General features: G+C 38.3%; 1 protein-coding gene across 1 annotated transcript in view; it reads left to right on the top strand.

The window, feature by feature from the left end:
* Positions 1-1,309: 1,309 nt before the first annotated feature.
* Positions 1,310-20,255, top strand: part of cdh13 (cadherin 13, H-cadherin (heart)) — a 467,661-nt gene continuing 448,715 nt past the window's right edge. The window contains exon 1 of the mRNA XM_079825536.1: positions 1,310-1,509. Within this exon, the coding sequence (XP_079681662.1) occupies positions 1,465-1,509 (45 nt within the window). The 5' untranslated portion in view covers positions 1,310-1,464. The remainder of the gene's footprint in view (positions 1,510-20,255) is intronic.

The raw sequence follows: 20,255 nt of genomic DNA on the forward strand, positions 1-20,255 counted from the left end.
ACTTTAAAAAAAGGGTATAAATTACAGGGAATGGAAATTACCTGTTTCTATTTGACTTACGTTATACAATTAATGGACTGTATGCTGCTAGCACAGCACAAGCAGAAACAAACTTGTTACTGCACTGGCATTAGCAAAGTTATTGCTCATTGACCAAAGCAACATGCTTTATAATATTAGATAACATGCAGTCATCCACAACCTAACCATAAGATCTACTCTTCTGCACAATGGTAACGGTCAAAACTTCAATAGAAAGAAAATCTTTCAAATGTCAAACATAACAGAACATTGCACTTTAACAGATGTTTCCCTTCACTCAAAAACACATAAAATAACACTTAATTTCAATATTAACTCTCCCTTTCCAGCCATATGCAAAGTATGCTGGGAACTAACGGTGTCTTTAAATAAATCTGCACAAATGAGCTAATTCTCTTAATATAAATAGGTAGCCTTTTTCCCCTTAATTTTATCAGCTTGATCGGTTCCTCATTCAAGCCTCAAATTTGTTTACATTTCCTAAAAATCCTTGGTTTTATTAGTGAAATTTTCATAATATTTTCTATACAACACAGAACCACAATTTTATTAAGAAAATATACACAATTTATTTTGTGAAAATTAAAAGACCCATGATTAATTTTTTACAGTGTACAGCATATCTGTCTTTTATAAATTAACATGAGATTAACATGAGATTGGCAGACACTGTGTGTGTGTGTGAGAGTTATGTACCCATTAATGTAATATTCACTCTTTAGGCCCAGTGACAGCTTTTGTACCTTTTTTCCTGAGAGTGTAACTTTTATTATTATTATTTTTATTTTTTAACCTATGGTTATGCTTAGTTGTATTTTATTATTTGCATATTGGATTTTACCTCCTCCCGTTCACTACCCATTAATCATATCAGACCTGTGACTCAATTTAATGTCACAACCAGCCAGTCACTGATCTAGAGCACAGTCTATAAAGTTATTGATGACCAATCATAAACCAAGTCTAAGCTGTTTTTCTCTTATAAAAAAGAAATAAAAAATTAAAATAAACACGACACCTTAAAAGCACGTCTAGAACTATGCATGTCTGATTATTCTATAATACTGTTTCCGTTAAGAGAATGTGCATATGCCACCCTATTAAACTATTATCCATTGTCTTTCAAAACAGAACGTTTTAGATCAGTGAAAAATGAAGAAATGCAAAGGTAATGTGACTAGCTTGAGCATGGCAGGTTCATGCGAGCGTCAAAGAAGAACCCCCCCCCCCCCCCCCCCCCCCCCCCCCCTATAAATCTATTGGTGGTGGACTCCAATGCTCTGCTCACGAGGCTGCAGTTCTTCTATTTGGGAAGTTGGCAGCTCGAGGCAGAGGGGCTTTACTCTCGCGACTCTGGAATTATGAACAGCGCTGGTCCGACCAGCATCTTGTTTTAAACATTATTCCCACTGATCTGAGACCATGGAGTTCGGAACTCGCATTTTCATCGCATTCCTCGTTTCCCAGGTAGGCGCGAGAGGTTTCATTCCGTTATGTTAAGGAATATCGCTTGAGCGGCTTTTCAGGGGTTTTTTTTTTTTTTTTTTGTGCATTAATTTAGTGTAATTAAAATGGTGAAATGATTTTGTGAGCGCATTGCACGTATTTACAACTCGTTGAGCAGAAGGAGTTGCACTGATATAACAGTTATAGCTGAATGCCACGACAAAAAGAAAGGAGATCAGAGTAGGTAATGAAACATGTTATTCTTTATTTCTATTAATTTGTCACAGTAGCGATGTCTCTAAACGTTGACATCAGACGTTTAGTCAAGTCCGTTCGTGTGAATCAGTCTAATGCACTGGGTTCAGATGGGTGCAAATCACGAGCAAACTCAGTCTCAGATCGCATCTATATTCCGCTCAGCTCTGAAGTTGAGCGCTCCTTTGGCTCCCTTCACCAGGAGACATTTACACGACGGGCTGACTCACGGAGCCCTTCTCCATTCACTAAAGCCAGCAAACGAGCGAACAAATAGACGATTCAAGACTAAAAACTGCCCCTATCTAGTCATTTTAGATCGGGAAAACTAAATAAACCATTAACATTCATACAATTCAAACTGAATGGACAAGATCAACGAATGGCAATCAAACAAATAGAACATTAGCATTAACATTACCAATCTAAGTGTAGCTTTATTCGCTCCAAACGAGACTAATAGATAAATACAATAAGTGGTTGACTGCGTCCCTCTTTAATCGAAGAGTTGAAATGAAATAATCAAGATTGATAAACGAACTAGACCGACTATTAAAAGAACCGCGCGCTCACTTCAAACAGCTGGAATCAAATAATGGAGCGTGTAAAGAAGTAAATCGATTCAGTTTAAGGTGGTAGACGTGTTTGGAAACATTGAAGCTGGTTTCTAGTTTGTCCAAGATGGACATTTGCAGGATCAAGCTGGTTGACCATCTTGGAAATGCAAACTACAGCTACAAGTGGTCAAGCTGGCTATTGGGACATTTGTAGCTGGTTAACCAGTTGCCAATATGGCCTGCTTCCACCAACTAATAACCAGCTTAGATCAGCTAGAAACCAGCCACCTTCTTCAGCTACTTCAGCTTTTTACAAACTCTCACCTTTTGGTCATTTTTTTGTATGATTTAGGACCGCTGTTACAATAGGACACCTGAGGCTGTTAATACTAATAGACAGTTAGTATTGTCTTGTTCTTTGCATGTGCATTGTGGCATAGCCAGTTGGGGGTGAAGGAGAAATTGTTATGGCCTCTTGCATTTAAAATGCTGATGGCTCATTTGTAAGCTACGGCTCAATAGTTAATTCCTTGTACAGGATAATGAACAACAGGTGTGGTGGTTGTTGGCGGTTTTTCCTCTCAGATTGAATGCCATTACTTTCACAGAAAATGATGGATAATGCTCAAACTCTGTCACTTCATAGTCCTTAAATGTGACTGCTCTGGCCCTTTGAAGATAACATGCATCGATTGATGTTTTGTGTTAGATAAACATTATTATGAATTAGTTAGTTATTAGTATGTAAGGTAGCCTAATTTATAACCTCAGCATGGGGTACATGCATTATTCACTGTTTAAATTAAATGCATCTTTACTGTTGTTTATCAAACGGAAAGCTCCAGGGTTTGTGCGCTGGTTAAAAAGGACACTTTATTCATGAGAATTTCAAGAATTGTCGCATTGTGCACTTATTATTAGTACTTATCAGGCATTAGTAACATTTCAGCTCTTCCTAGATGCTTCTCTGGGCTTTTACTTTTATAGTTGTGAAGCATTTCAATGCTTTGAATGCTCAGGGAGTCTGTAGAGATTATAGAATGTTCTTTTTAACAATTCTTTGTAAGCAAGATGTTGTCTTTGTTTGCCTTTCCTATGCAATAAATCACTCGAAATAGATTATAGCGTCATACAATGTGCTCTACATGGTTGTCTCGCCCTCACCATCTACCTGGCCAGTGGTGCAAAATCCCTTTTTTCCTCTATGGCTCCGTGTGTGATCAAGTGAGAAGGATCTTATTTATAGTCGCGCAGGTAGGGCGCCAAGTTTCCCTTGCGTATCGGAGCCTGTGAATTTCCCCCTCTATAAATCCCTGTTTCCAAAATGAAACGTTAAGCAGTCGCGAGCTGCTGCAATGATTCAGAATGAGCGTGGCATACCCGTAAGGTGCAGACATTTATCTTTCTCTCTCTCTCCCCCATTGCTTTTGTGTTTTATTTTATTTACTTATCTATTTACCCAGTTTCCCCCAGCATGGCGTTAGAAAATGGGAAAGAAAGAAAATAATTTCCCTCACTTGCTGTAAGATCCCTAAGTGGCAGGGATTCTGCGGGATAGAACAAGCTGTCCAATATCTCAGGTAATAGATAAGTCAGTGTGGCCATTTAAAGTTTTGAGAAGAGGTTGTTCGCTCCAGGATGCACATATTGGCTTTAAATCTTGTATAGGCCACACTTAACGCTTTTGAATTTCTATCTGCATCCCTTTACCCCTTGACGTCCTTGTGGTGTGACACTGACGGTGTGCGTTTGATGACTTCGCTGACACTTATGTGTTACTCTGGTGATTCATCAGTCTTAATGAGAGAAAGAGGCGCTGCTTTAGGCTGGTGTCATTTCTATTTATTGCAAGACCAGGGTAACAGGTGCACATTTCTCCAGCACACACACACACACACTCACACACACACAATCACACTTTCCCTTTAGTTGCAAAGCCTAAAGGCAGTCATGCAGAAGGGCTGGCTTCAGCTGTGTCCACTCTCTGTGTCTAGGGTGCTCATCACCATCTACAGAGTGCATGTGTGTATATATAGCATCCGCGAATGGTGAAGTGAGGCAGTAACCCTGTTGCTTGAGATTTTTAATCCATATTTGCAATTCCGATTAATGATGTCAAAATGCATAGCACCTTAAATATTTAAGAGTTTACCATTTACTCTGTTTAGATTCTTTACTTTACATTAGGATAACTCTAAATGCATTATGTTGCAGTTCCACCGGTTTCGTGGTTTCCTCACCAAGGAGGCCAATAAATTTGGTAGGAATGGTTGGGAATGCCGTTACAGCACCTTTGATTCAAAATATTTTTGATTTAGATCTATTGATAAACAGTAACACGCTGACTTCCTTCATTAGAAGTTGCACAAATTTGTGATGTTGCACAAATTATAGGGATGCAACAAAGTAGTTCTTGTTAAAGCTGCTGTCCGTAACTTTTTTGTGTTCAAGATTTACAAAAATTATATAATGAGAATGTACAACATAAATCAATTTTCCTAACCGTGTTTTCGTCTTACCCTGAATCATTATGGTACACTTATAATAAGTGTTTATATTGGGACTATTTCTGACCGGACTGGTAGGAACCGCTGCGGAGGAGCACAGTCCCTGCTTGACTTGCTATAGACATAGACAGAGAGAAGTAGCTCCGGCTGCAATATTCTTCCGCAAGACGCATGCAGTTCTGTGTATTAACCGCTAGAGTGCAAAAATGTACGGGCTGCAGCTTTAACGAAAGCTAAAACTATTTCAGTTAATGAAAAGATTTTAATAAAGCTAAAGTAAAATGAAAATATCAAGATAAAAAAAAAGGTTACAATGGAAATTAGAAATGTTGCCTTGGAAACGCACTCAAATCAGTTTGTTAAAGTACTAAAATTACTAAAACTAAAACTGAAATTAAAATATATGAAAGCTTTTAAAAAAAAAATTATAAACATAAGATAACAAAAATGATTAAAACGTAACCAAAATTTCAAATGAAAACCAGAACATATAAAAATAAAAGCTAATTCAAAATATTAATGAATACTATAAAAGTATTCAAATAATACTAAAATAACATTGGTATGCAAGGATATTAAAAAAATTCGGTCGAAATCGGTCGATTCACGATTTTGGCTGATAACCAATAAATAGTATTAATAAAATCTTTACAATTATGTCTAAATAAATAAAAAGCTAAATACTAAGTACTAAAAAAAAATTATGTTCAAATGGAACTTGGGTCAAACATAAAAAAATTGATATTTGAAAAAATTGATATATTTTTCTTCGGCTTGCGGGATGTAGTTGCTGCATTCACTAGCAGCGGCTAACAGTCAATACTAACTTGACCCCCCTGGTCCTCACAATGCCCTTAGGTGACCTTGTACTAAAGCACAGACAGAATTTGGGAGGTTTCTATTTAACCTTGCTGAGGGACTGTACTGTGACTCGTACTTTCATTTTTGAAGTGTGCCATTAGAAGGAAGCTTGTGTTACCAGAGTGAGAAATCTTGATTAATTTGCACACTAGCTATTGAGCACAATACGCTAAATGAAGGTCTGGTAATGATGGAGATAATGAGAGCACCCAGTCATTAGCACTGCAGTGGATCTGAATGGATCGCTCCCTGTGTCGACCCTCCTTTGTGCTCACTACCCATCCTCTACCAAGGTCGCTGCTTTTGCTGCATAGGTTAGGCTTGATTTCTGTCTTAATTGTGCAACTCCTTTAAGGCAGATGTGTTGTACGTGCATGTGGGTTATATCTGATGGTGAAGAATGTGTGATTACAGAACGTTCCTGGTGGGGATGTTACACTTGTCTACATTCACAGAGGTCAAGACCCGCTGACCTACAGCATCTCTCTTGGCTCCCGGAGTGAGAGCACAGCGTATGTAGGAGACTTATTGTCAAGGCACAAATTTGTGTGTTTGGCTTATATGTAGACTTTATGTTGTGGAGTAGGCACTAAGTCAAAAGGCTTGGTTGATGGAAAGAGAGATTAAAGCAGAAAAATTTGTTCAGCTTTTTGGGCCTTAAAAACCAGGCGGAGACAGGTCAAGAATTATTTGTTTGTGGAGACTATTTAGATTATAAATACTGTAAATGCCTTGAAGATGTTATACACAGATAAATACGCACAATCATTCTGAACCCATTTCTTTGTGTTTTTCTCCATGTGATTTCTCCCTCTTCCCTCCCCTTCCACTATAAATCTTTCTCAGGTTGTGTCTTCAAATTCACCCCCTCTCTAGCTAGCCATTTTGTAGAATTTCATTCTGTTTTTGCATCTACGAAATCAAATATGACACTGGTACATGTCACATGTCAGGTTTGATATTAGTGATATCAGATGTCCATCAAATATCATTGGTTCTTGTGTGTCTCAAATGTCATCTTGCGCTGCCATATTTCCTTTGATAGCTAAAGCGGAGGGTGACTTTTTACTTACCATAGATTATTTTATTTTGGTTTGGGGGCTTGAGCAAACCTTTCCTTATTTACTTGAAATTTATGGCATAAAGTGTCCAGGATATTCTTCAAAGTTTCACTTTTTGTGTTTTGTGTCGAAAACTGCATGGGGTGAGTAAATGATAACAGAATTTAAATTTTTGGCTGAACTCTTTTTGAGATGTGAGCAAATATAAAGATAAGACAGTGTGCCCCAGGGTTGCTCACTCGTTTTAACAAAGACCATATCAGCAATTCCAACTTATTATATGAATGTAACTGTTTTGGAGACAGTGCAAGTCTGGGGAAGATAAAAACTCACTTGTGTTTAAGTTTTCTCCATTTTTGAGTGCAAGAGTTGCATTAGAATCCCCATGCGCTGATTTTGCAATAAGATCTCATGTTGTCAGTACTCTCATTTCACAAGGTTCTATCCATCCCAAGTGCCCTTCTTTCCCAGTCTATCTTCTCTCTATTTGCATAGATCATCCCACCATCAGCCAGATAATTGTGAGGAGAGCCTGGATCTTCTAATCCACTTTTCAAACACTGTGTGGCATGCCATGCCTGGAAAATGTCCCTGGACTGCCTCTTCCTTCAGAGAGAGGTGGAAATTTGATATAGTATTCCTGTATTTGCATATCGATTCATAGGCAATAACTGCTGGAATCCTTTCTTTCAGAATATCTAAAACCACCCAGACGGCCTAGTCTGACTCTGCATGAGCCAATCCAAATATAATTGCAGTGACTCATGCTGTAAACATGGACGGCTCTATCTATGACACTGGATCTCACTAGTTGGAAGCAGTAATAATTGAATGGTATCCACGTCGCGTTCATCTAACTGTGTGTTTGTTGTGCACAGTGACCTGTGGAGCCGGAGGCAATATGGGGATTTATATCAGAGACATGCACACGTACACAGATTTCACAGCGAGAACAGCCGAGTGTCACAGTAAACATGATACGTGTTTATCTCTAGATGCTTATGCGGCACAATTTTGAATGTATTAAAGGGGAACCAGAATACTAATGGTAGGAATAATGGCAGGGTAACAGAGGTGTCCTCCAGTGTGTGTGCGCATATTTTTTTGAGAATGATGTATGTTGTTGGATATGATTGATGACAGGAACAGAGATAAACGGAAGACAGAGATCTGATTTGTGATAAGCAGACAGGATGTGCCCTGCAGTTCTGACCACCGCTGTTCTGATCTTTCCGTCTTTCATAGTTCATGCACATACGCATAAATGTGGATCTCATAGTCAGGAAAAAACTGAAAATATTAGATGAAAGGTCATGGAAAAAAAGTCATTTGATATTTCCAAAGTAAATTTACTTGTTATGAATATGAACTGCTCTGAAATATTTTGCCTTGATATGAGCCACTTTTTCCACTACACAAGTGGTAAATTATGTTATTTTTAATTTTGATATTTATTTTTACTAGTGTAGCTTTAGCTTTAGGTTGCTGTTGTGCTTTAGCTGTTAGATCGCTTCAACTGTTAAACCCTTCAAATTCATCCCCTTTAAAGCACCAACGCTCTGGCCATTAGCTTCGTTGTGCAATGTTTTTGCACCCCGCCACCATTTTTATTTTAAATACGGCTTGTCAAGTTAAAAATAGTCTAACTTTTAAAAATCACGAGAGACCCCTTCTTTCTATTCCATTCAATTCTAGGTGAATGTGTCTTGTGTAAACTGCCATTTGGGGTCAGGTGAGTCCAAAGCCAGCCAAATTATTCAGTTTTTCTTTAATATCGATAAATCGACTACTCACTGACTAATTGTTAGGCCGACTGACTAGTCGATTTTGAAAATATGTCATTTTACACCCTTAGGCCCGGTTTCACAGACAGGGCTTAGACTAAGCCAGGATTAGGCCTTAGTTCAATTAGGACATTTAAGTAACTTTTATAAACGTGCCCAAGAAAAAAAAACATTACTGGTGTGCATCTTGAGACAAAACAATGCCACTGACATATTTTAAGATTTGTCAGTGCAAGATTATTTCAGTTAAAACAGCTCAAACATGCATTTTAGTCTAGGATTAGCTTAAGCATTGTCTGTGAAACCGGGGGTTAAAGATCTGTTTCATAAAAGGCATCCCAGTCTAAAATGATAGATTGCTTTTTCTCCCCACATAATCTAATTGGACGGCGATATTGAGTGCTTTGATCTGCTTCATCTTGGCACGTTGCTGTTTTTTTGCATTGATTACGGAAGTTTAAATCAGCCAACTAAATCCTACCTTGACTGTAATCCTTTATTTTCTTCTTTTGCATTGATCTCTTCCCCATATAGCTCTCACATGCCTGCAGGAGAGCCTGAACCTCAGCTGGGCTGTGACTAACACCTTTCTTCCCTTCTCTAGAGCTGTGTCTCAGATAGGACTTAGGTAACTGGCAGAGATGTGAAGGGACACCAGCTTCCACAGCTCTCTCTTTCCCTCTCTTTTCCTAAGTGTGGCTCACTCTGTTTTCTTTAATTTGCCGTGATTCACAGCAGATCGCCCCAGCTAAGTGCCACATCTGAGAGAGGGCAAATCAATCTCTGCCTTGCAATCTCCCCTCCCAACCCCCACTCTTAACACCTGCAGTACTCACTCCTGCCATATAGATGGCGATATAGTGCCAGCAATTCTGAAGGGACACTGCCTGCCACAGAAAAAAACAATGACAGGTGAGCATGAGCACCTCTGAGTGAGTTTGTTTGCCAAAGTTCTGTAAGAATGAAGTTTAGACAATGTATTTGTTTAGAAGAAGATCAACAAGTGTTCAGTGCTGCCGACTTGATGGCCTTAGAGTTATACTTTAAGATAGACCTTTGGATTTATTGTACTTGATGGAGCTGTTGAGTAAGAAGAATGTGCTTTTTCAAGGCTTGGCTCTTCTGAGGGCGATATAGTGCTGTAAATGCAATCAATGCCTCATTCTTTTCTTCACGGTGGAACGGAATAGTGTGTGTGTGCGAGTACAACAACTTACTAGAGCAAATGTAGTCGCCTCTTTAGCTTTATTCGTTCAGCACGGCAAGTGTATTTAGACTCACATTTTGAAAATATTATTCTTTGCACCACTAAATCATCTTCAATCATTCAAAAAAATTCTTACATTTTTCTTACTATTCAGTCAAATTGAATACAAAGCCATAACCATGACAACCAAGTTTTTTTTTTTTTTTTCAAAGGAATTAAAAAAAGGATTTAAAGTGATTTAAGAGAATAAAGAAAAAGAAAGAAGAACATTAAAACATATTGTAAACTACTTGTATGCCTAATATGCCGAAAACGTCTCCTCTCTCTGACGGCGAATTGACACACACCTGCCACCTGTCACTCACTCGTCTCATTCTCTCTGGTTGAATAATGCTTGCATCGCGACTAATTTTAGTAATTTCCGCAGGTTTCGCACTCACACCAAAAGCGCATAGACCACTGATCTATAAGGTTGTATGTTCACACTGTCAGTCCAAATCCGATAATTTGCATATCCAATTGGAATCTGATCTAAAATTATTGATGTCCACACTGTGTATCGCAACTGTTCAGATCCGATTTGTGTGTCCATGCCACTCTTTAGTTTTTTTTAGCATAAGCCAAAAACAGCAACTACAACCACAACATAGAGGGGTTTGCAATACAAATGTTGTCTTATTTACAACATGACATTGTGTAGCCGCCGTGTGACAGTGTCACACTGGATAGTTCACACTTGCTAAATCTGATTAGATTTCAATCGAATATGCACAAAAATCGGATTTGGACTGACAGTCTGAATGTAGCCTAAGTGGCGCGCACATAAAGCCGCCTGTTAAACAGCTTGCGAGTACAACATTTACTTATTTTTCCTGGCTTATTGCGCGTTGAGAGAAAATGCATGTTGTGTAATAGTATATTGAATCTGTGCATTAGCTCTTAAAGTGACAGCAGCCTAATTTACCTGCTGCTGTCTGTCATGTTAATCAAAGAACAAAAGACAAAGAGAAAATCACTCGCTGCTCTTGACTTTAGTTGTAAGTATTAATCTGTATTTAATTTTTTAATGAAAACAGTCCAGTGTTATTTTACATTTAATTACTTTTTATTCTGTAGTATTTCTTACCTGAGTACTACTGTTAGACCCACCTGTTCAATTTATCCCTTTATTCTGTTGTATTTATTTTTGCTACAATTTGTTAGTTTTTTCTTATTGTATTGCTGTTTACTTGTCTTTTTTTGTAAATGTAGTTCAGCGATTCAAATAAAGCCTCTCTGTCCTGTGTGTAAGTTATTACAACAAAATTACGCCGGTAAAAGGATGGCGGTGTGGCAGTTTTCCCCACGGTATCGAAGTTGGAAATTCCAGTATCATCACAACATGATTCCACCGTTAAAACGGAAGTGTTGCACTGGAATTCATATTTGGCTACTGTAAACAATAAAGCCCGCCTTCTTTGATTTGATTGGCCATGTCAGTAACTTTGACTTTGACAAGCCTAAAAATTTACTTTATCCTACGGCTTAGTTATGGCCCTGTTTGTATAGAATTCATGAAGTGCGTGCACCTGTGCATTCCATGCAAATGCATGTTAAGTTTATTGATGTATGCAAATACATTAGTAGCAAAAAGGAAACGAAATGTTTCAGGGACATAATTGGAGGGAATGAAACACCCTGCTAAGCTCCTCTCTCATAAAGACTCAACCTCCTTTGAAGCATTTCTAAGAAAAGAAGACAAATCCTCTATCCCGAGAAACCTTTTCTGCTCCACTATAAAAACTGGCATGATGCTGATGTGGCAGGGAGCGATTGTTGATTACCGTATCAGAAATCTCTGTGTTTAAGCGGCTTTGCAGGACTATTTTTGGGAAAGGCTGCTGTTGTTGTGGATGGTTGAAAGGGAACGTATGGACACAGTTTTGATGTGTATTTCTGTAGTTGGGTGTCAGGCGAATTGGCCCTCATCCTCTTAACCTGTCACCCACGTGCACACGCAGCATGGTGCGGTTTTCTCGAACACTTCTTCTTTCTCTGTGCATCTGTCGAGTCGCAGAAAGTCCCTAGAGGCACAGATTAGTTTCTGCGAAGGCTTTATAATCAGAACTTTTGAAAGGGTTGACAGCACTGTGAAGACCTCATTAGACCTTGAAATAAAGTACAATGGATGTACTTTACTAAAAGATTTAAAGTAAGGAGTCTGCATACTTTAGAAACATTTCTCTATTGTTTTTTCTCCGACGGGTAAACAAGTGACAAGAACAAAGGATCCTTTGTTTTCGCTTGATGAATCAGACATCACTACTGAAGTGCAAATTAATATTGCCTGAACTTCACACATATCTAATGCAGAAAGCAAATGTTCCTATTAAAACGAAGCTGAGATTTTTCTTGTGAAATATATAGCCGTAGACATTTCAAAGCTGGGTTAACGTGTACAGTGGAGATTTGCTTCAAGATCGGTTTGGATGTCATTTTTTTATATCATATGTAATTCCTGGTGCATTTCAATATTTTAGCTAATAAAAGTATATCATTGTGCTGTTTGTGATCTGCTAAAATGTAAATGTGCATACTAGGATATTTTGAACGAATGATCAATTTAAGTTGCATTTCACCAGGAATCTACCAGTACTATTGATTTTTAATGGCCCAGAGATTGAGGTTCATTGATTCTAAACAAATAATTTTTGTTGCAGGTTGGCCACCATTTACTGAGCGTCCATATTTCTGCCCCATGACGCATACTTAATGTGTTTTCATACTGTAAAACACTGTAAGACATAGTGCATTATGTATTTTTTAAAAGCAAAAGCGTGGAGTGTATGACACTTTATGCACTCAAAGATTGCAGTTTTATGTAGTGCAAGGTGAGGGGCTAAACATGCTAAAGCTAGTGGCAACGCATTAGGTTAGTTTGAAATTTAATTTCCGGAACTGGAAAATGCTTTCATGTGGGCCTTTGTTCTTCATTTGTGATGGTACTACTCTTCTAAAATTCCTATACTAGATACATAGCATATATCTCATTCATATACCATACAAAGTATAACTTATGAAGGCAATATGAGCAATGTTGTATGAGTTGGGGAAATTTTTGTCGTTCAATCATTGTTTTGTTCTGACTAATGATTGGGTGAGTTATCAATTGGACTTTGCATCAAATGGCCAATAGTTTGATGATATTAATTAAAGTCTGTTGTAAGGTGTTTAGTTTAACATTCATAATCTAATTTTGTTTATATTGATTCACTGCAAAAATTATTATTCAAAGTTAAAATATTCAAAATAAAACTAAGATTATTGGAGTACATTTTACAAGAAAATACAATTTCAGTTTTTCCTACATCAAAATTTCACTTTTAATTCAATGTGTTACTTGCCATTTCTTTGTAACTATTTGTGAAATTAAGAAATCTCTGAGTGAAAATTGTTTTTTCAGTGTATTTGTATATTATTAAAGTACCATTCTTTGCTTGGTCAGGTATTATTTCAGTTAGTTTAAGATGATTTTGGACTGCATTTTGTATTGGTACTTTCCATAGACAATGCATTTTAAACTGTACAAACTCCCCTAACAAACACATATATGTGTTGGGTTTCCATGTTTTAGGGGGACGTTCCATAGACATAATGGTTTTATAATGTACAAATTGTATACTCTGTTCCATAGCCCTACCCTAAAAAATAATTCTGTATGTTTTATACTGTACCTCATATTGACCAAAAATGGCCACACAAGAGGTGGTATTACTATCCTTGTGTCCCCAAGAGGACAGTAATACCACCCCCCACCCGCACGCACGCACACACGCAAGCACACACTCACACAAATAGATCTTAGAAAATATTTTGTCATTAAGTGACATCTGTGCTTTACCATTCCTAAAAACACATTCTGGACACATGCATTTACAGTGTAGAATATTTGTTTTTGTGATTTACCTCACTCTGTTTCCCTTTAGACCCAGAGTCACATGTGATTATCTGATTTGAGCAAGCCAATCTGCAAAGTTTGGATTGTGTAGGTGGGTTTCCTGAAAATATGTATTGCATTAGATTTGGTTTTCATTAGAATTTCATGTCCTGGCTGTCATATCCTGCACGCTTTACTGGACGCAATTTTACGCTCCTTTGGACCCACATGGACAGGCTGATCCCCACCTCTCATTTTGCCAGCTATCATACTGTCCAAGCGTCACACGAGCTAGACGGTTAGCAGCATCTCTCTATCTTGCTTGGGCGATACAGATGGCACGTGTCACAGCCTCTGTCGACTTTTAAGACTCACAAAATACACAAACCATCAATCTACGCAAGCATCCCAAATTGTTTATACTTCTGTGCTTTGACTGAATCAATAGGAGATAATTTGGCGTGTCATAGTGCTAATAGAATACGAGACGGACAGCACAAAGCGGCAGGGAACAAAATATCATCCTCACCCAATCCTCATTGAAATGCCACAGGGTCCTGTTTGCTTAACAAGGCAAATACGGGCTGATTGTCAGACAGACTGAAAGTTAACCTTTGCAGCACATCTTCAAACAATGAACTCGGTAACTAATTTATAGCCTTATGCATACGGATGTGTGAATTCTTGTGTTGCCGGCAATTAAACTTTGCCAGGTTCTCTGATGTAACCGTAATGCTCACTACATTTTTCCACATTTGATCGACGGAGCGTGCACATCGGCCGTATGCTTCACGAACACAAGCTTCTGTCATCTCAATTTTGCATTAATCTCTTCCAATTAAACCCGGTTTTGCATTCTCATGTATTTCAGAGATCGTACCAATTTGCAGATTTCTACATTAGTGACAGAGATTCCCCTTTGAGCCATCATACCCTACTGACACCCATTCGCCACGTAAAAGTGAAGGAAGTAAAACAGATACTTTTTTAAATTCTGAATCTGCTCATTTAGTCCTTTACCAAAATAAGTATCTGGGGGCGACACAGCTGTTGTACCACCTACCGAATGGCTCTGGTGGTGGAGAGTTTTGGCTGTAGGGCTGATGGGCATGTGGTGATTGTGTCCTGAAGTGCCCAAATAATGACACAGCTGTTGCCATATGCCTTTTTTAAAAATTGAGATTGTGCCAGTGGCATTTCCAGCCGTCAGCCTACACCCTGTTGTTAGTGACCCTCACCTCCCTCTTGAGTTTTACAGGCAGAGCCTGCGTGTGGGAGAATGTGGGCATGTGTTTGTGGCACTTGCATCCGCTGGCTGTGTATTTTTGGTATCATTTAATGAATTCAGATTAAGCTGGGCAACTGCAGAAGCACTTTTATTTGTAATTAGAAATCAGCCTAATAATGAGAGGCATATGTCAGGGCTGTTATTATTAAGTATTTATCTTTGGGATGCTAGACAGGAGATGACATTTAAAAAATTATGGAAGTTAAAGGGTTAGTTCACCAAAAAATGTAATTTCCTTCATTAATTACTCACCCTCATGTCTTTCCAAACCCGTAAAACCTTCGTTCATCTTCGGAACACAAATGAAGATCATTTTGATGAAATCCGGGAGATTTCTGATCCCACATAGACATGACACTCTCCTACGCGATTCACGTTGGGATATTCACAGTGCAGCACTTCTGAGTTCTATGGCAGAACGGCGCTCACTATTGGCGCTTACATGCAAGGCCAAAGCCATGCTGCAGCCCATGGGCCCCGCCAAGTAGGGGGCCCCCTCCGTTAGCAGTTTACGTTCGTTTGATTTGTTAAATCATATGCCAGTCAGAAATTATTAGCCGCATTTCCACTGTGAGCGAGGACTATAAACACCCCAAAGTAGTGATTTGAGCGCTTGAAAACAAAATCCAATACATCTTTCCGCACTCTCGGCTAGAGGAGTATAGTTTGAAAGGCTTGCGCACAGATGGAGCAGAGCGCGGAGAATTAATGTCCTCAGACTGCGAGCTTCGAGGCCATAATCAAACAGTGAAAACTGATATTTTTTTCACATAGATAAACACGTGTTGAGTCGCATCTGCTCCATTGTGATCAGTATCATTAAAGGGTTACTTCAGCGATTAAGCATTAAGCTTTGTATCAGTAGAAACCCGGTAGTATATTGGAATTATCGTACTTTCCCCCCTCATGTCCCCCTGAGACGAGAGAATTATGCATTTTATTTCTGGTAAAAATCCTCTGATGACGCAAATATCATTTTGCGTCATCGGAAGATTTTTTGGTCAGAGGCTATAGACTACAGCCAGTAGAAGGAGCTAGTTCCGCATGTTTTCAGCCCGCCCATAGGGGTGGGATCTCACTTACAGAATGTAAATGCGCACAGGCCGCTCGGCTCGGGCATTAATAACGGGGCGGTACGGAGCAAAGTGAGTGTTTCAACTTTTCAATGAATTCCTATGAAAGTTAAGCTTCCATAGGCATAACACGCCAGACTGGACACGCGCTGTGAATGACTGCCGAGCTTACCTCAGCTCTGCTCAGCTCTTCACTCTCGTGATGAATGAAATCTGACTCCTGCTGGATTTGTGTCATGACTTTCGTTCGGCTCACTCACACTTTATTGAAAAGACATGTTCAGTTTTTAATTGTAGTGTCTGTTCTCTAACTGAACAAAATTATTTTATTACTATGAATATCAAAACGACGTTGGGGGCGGTGCCGCGGTGGGCAAGTGCTACCCAGTGGCCGTGGCTTTGGGAGTGGTCTCGTAGGGCAATGAAGCAAGTGCATTCTGGGAGTTGTTGTCTTTCATCCACATGAGACAAAAATACATTTTCTGTCTTTTCTCGATCTAGAAGGCACCAAATTCAAAAATAATTTCACATTTCCACTACATAAATGACCCAGTTTAAATACACATTCATCTTCCCAGCGCTGAAGGCTTTTAGCCCCAAAGAGAGCACATTTAGAAAGATCTTGATACATTCTCATATATTGACGTCTCATTGCTTTACAGAGAATGATATAGAAATATAGAAATTAATTTTCCTCTAAATTATGCGTTCTGAAGAGTTTTGAGCACTCTCTCATCTTACTGGCATCACAAAATAGTCAGTGATATGTTTTATAGTTAAAAAGTAGACTATTAATTCATTTCAATCATTTAATATTTCTATATTAAAATGTTACATTTAAAACTTTAATCTCTTAACATCATTTATGCATTTTTAATTTGCTGTGTAAATCCATACATGCCATGTCTAAACAGCCTACGTATAAATCCAAATAGATTTTTTTGATACTGACTTCCTTTTATTGGTAATAATAGCTATACACTGTGTCTTTGTATTATGATTGAATTTGTTGATTAAATTTAAAAATCTGGGACACAGATACGACAATACATTTAAAAATACTGTTCATCTCTGTCTTTATTGGTCAGTGTTATTTCAGAGTTTTGATCTTCTCTCAACTGAGAGAGCACATCCTGCTTTTTATTGTATTTAATAATACCTCTAAACTTTGACTAGGTAAGACATGTTGCATATTAAAGGGGCTATATGCGTTTTTCTGAAATTTAAACTCGCGACTGACACCTGTTGCCAAAAAATAGAACTGCTCTTATTTTCTCCTTGCTCTCGCAGCATCCGCAGACAGCGCGGAAAAAACCTACCCGCCAGAAAATAGGAAAAATAGGATACAGACTTATAGGTGCACCCACTGTGAGCGGACAAGGTGTCAGTATGCTCATCAGGAGATGTTTGAGTCATAAATGGTAAAATAAAAAGGCTATTGTTACGTTTATTTTGGGGAAAATTTGCATATTTGCATAGTTGCATATAGCCCCTTTAATTGTTCTAGGAGCCTCTTTTAATTTTTGTGTCATTTGAGAGATTGTTGAATAGAGTCGTTATTTTGGTTTGGTTTATTCAACAGTATTCCTGTTGCTTCATAACATTAAGGTTGAACCACTGTAGTCACATGGACTATTTTAAGGATCTCTTTACTACCTTTCTGGGCCTTGAAAGTGGTAATAACGTCTATGTGGGGTCAGAAAGCTCTCGGATTTCATCAAAAATATCTTCATTTTTGTTCTGAAGATGAACGAAGGTCAGGTTTGGAACGATATGATGGTGAGTAATTAATGACAGAATTAAAATTTTTGGGTGAACTAACCGTTTTTAAGGCGAAACGTGTAATTTGCGACTCATTCATAGATATTTCTGCACTGTAAATTTTGGTATTACAATGCAAAGTATATATTTTTAATAGTTTTAATTTGAGCTTTAGTTAATAATAACAACACTGGTCACTCAATCAGAATGTTCCAGTCTTCTTTAATTGGGTTATGTGATAAATGTGTGTTTAGATAAGGGTTTTCCCAGTTGCTTTGGACTTGGGCTATAGACCAAGTTGTTGCTCGTGGCATCCATAGTCTCCTAATTGCAGAGGAGACATTTTGTAGCCACTTTAGCCCACATGGCTTAATGCAGCAGAAACAATGGCCATTAAACATGTCCAGGGTGAGAGATTCTCTAGATGTCTCTGGCTGTTATTTTTAGGCTTGTGTGAACAGTGTATGCGACTGCTCCTACTCCATGGCCATTAATCCCTCGCTCCTGTGCCTGACAGAATGAAGAAAGTAGCTTTATTTTCTTAATGACCTGTTTACTCAGCCGTGTTTATGTGTAGCTGAGAGGTCACATTCCTGTGTGTTTCATTAAATGCCTCTGGATTTCGCAATCCCAAGAAACTGAACCAAAGCGTACCTACTCATTTTTACGGTATTTCTTTCTTACCTGTATTTTTTCCTGTCCAGAGTTGCTCCCTTAATATTTAGAACTGGTGCAGGAAAAAGATTGGGTTGGGTGTTTTGAGCCACCGTTCAGCATGATGAGAAACTGCTTCAGCTGCGCTGAAACAGTCACAGAATAGGCCAAATACATACAATAAGCCAAATACACTATTCTCTCCGCCATCTCTGATCGCTTTTTAAGTATAGTTTTTTCCGCTATAATATGTTGATTAAAAGGATTAATCATGAATACTTTTTTAACACTCTGCGTACCTTCCCTGGCATGTATTATACAAAAAAGTATTTTGGTATTACTTTGGAGTTTTGTTACTGAAATATACTGAAGGAGGAAAAAAAAGAAGAAAAAAAAAAGAGGTTATACAGGGGAGAGTATTTCTCCTGTACGACCGCCTGCAGGTGATGGGCGGAAGGCTTGATTGGGAGAAGGTGAATTGTGACTCTGCAATGGGTCCTGACAGGCACATCTTTCAGCCACAGATTTACTTACCATCTTACCTATGCAGGGCGGAAGACAATCCAGTGGAACCAATGAATATTTATATGGCAGACGATAGGATGTTTGATTAGGGGGGTATGCTGGACTTTCTCTAACTGTTTGGAACAGAGCTAGAAGGGAAAATAAATAACCTGACCACTCTTTCATTTTCCTTTCTTTTTTGAATTTGGAGAAAGGTCATTTATACATGCTGCCTGGAGGCAAGCATACAACTGACAGCCTTGAAATAAATCCATGTGCAACTCTTTACCTGTGCACAAATAAGCAGCAATTGGGGACATTTTGACTTTTGACCCTTGTCACACATAAATCGCTTAAATAGAAGAATAATGGCCATGGACAATCTTTAACCTTGCAATTTTTTTTGCCTGATTTCCATTTTTGCCACCTTGCATTAATTAACTGCACATCTATTCCTCCAAGTAATTTACTTAGCAGAGAGAGGATAATTCCTGCACAGATTTTATATAGCACAGGTGTTTCTGGGAAGGCATCCAAAGCCCAAACGAGACACACAGCCCTCTCATCATTATGAGAGCCTCCGCATTTATTATTTTTATTCACCTTTAGTCATGATTTCCACCCATATTCGACCCGTCACTTTTAATGTTGGTTACACATTCAAAGCGCTCGACCACACATAAGTTGTGAGGAAATGATGCTGTTTCAGATTTCAGAGCCCATTGCATTTGTTTTCAAAGCGAGAGCTACATTTCGTCAATAATGCTTTTTCCTCAGGCTTGCTGTTGATTTTTAGGGTTTTATGGTTGACCAACAAGACAAAGATAAAGGATGGATTTATTTTCAGAGGATATGTTGGGCTGCTAAATCCATCGTTTTAACCCTATATCAGGGTTGGGCAACATCCTGAATTCATCCTTCAAAACTGTCAAACAAGATCGTGTCAAGCCAACATTCAACATTCTTGACAAACCTGTCTTGTATAGTTACTGTTATGCGAATTTCATTGAATTGTAGTTAATTCTACAGCCTTTGTACATCCAAATTCGAATTGCAGTTCCACATCTTGTGTACTGCATCTTTTCTAACTGAATTCAAATTCAGGAATTGATTTGGAAATTAAAAAGCAATCTGAATTTAATTCCAAATGGCACACGGTTTCGATTTTGCACCATTTCTGATATATATTACTCATACTCAGCTAAATAGAATGTCATATAAAATCTCTCAGATCAATGCTAGTTTTACATTCAGTTCCAATTTACACAGAATACTTTAAATGACAAGAAAATTTAAGATTTTCGAGAATGATTGAACATGACAACCATACAATTCATAT

Source organism: Gobio gobio, assembly GCF_949357685.1.
Source record: "Gobio gobio genome assembly, chromosome: 9".
Classification (NCBI taxonomy): domain Eukaryota; kingdom Metazoa; phylum Chordata; class Actinopteri; order Cypriniformes; family Gobionidae; genus Gobio; species Gobio gobio.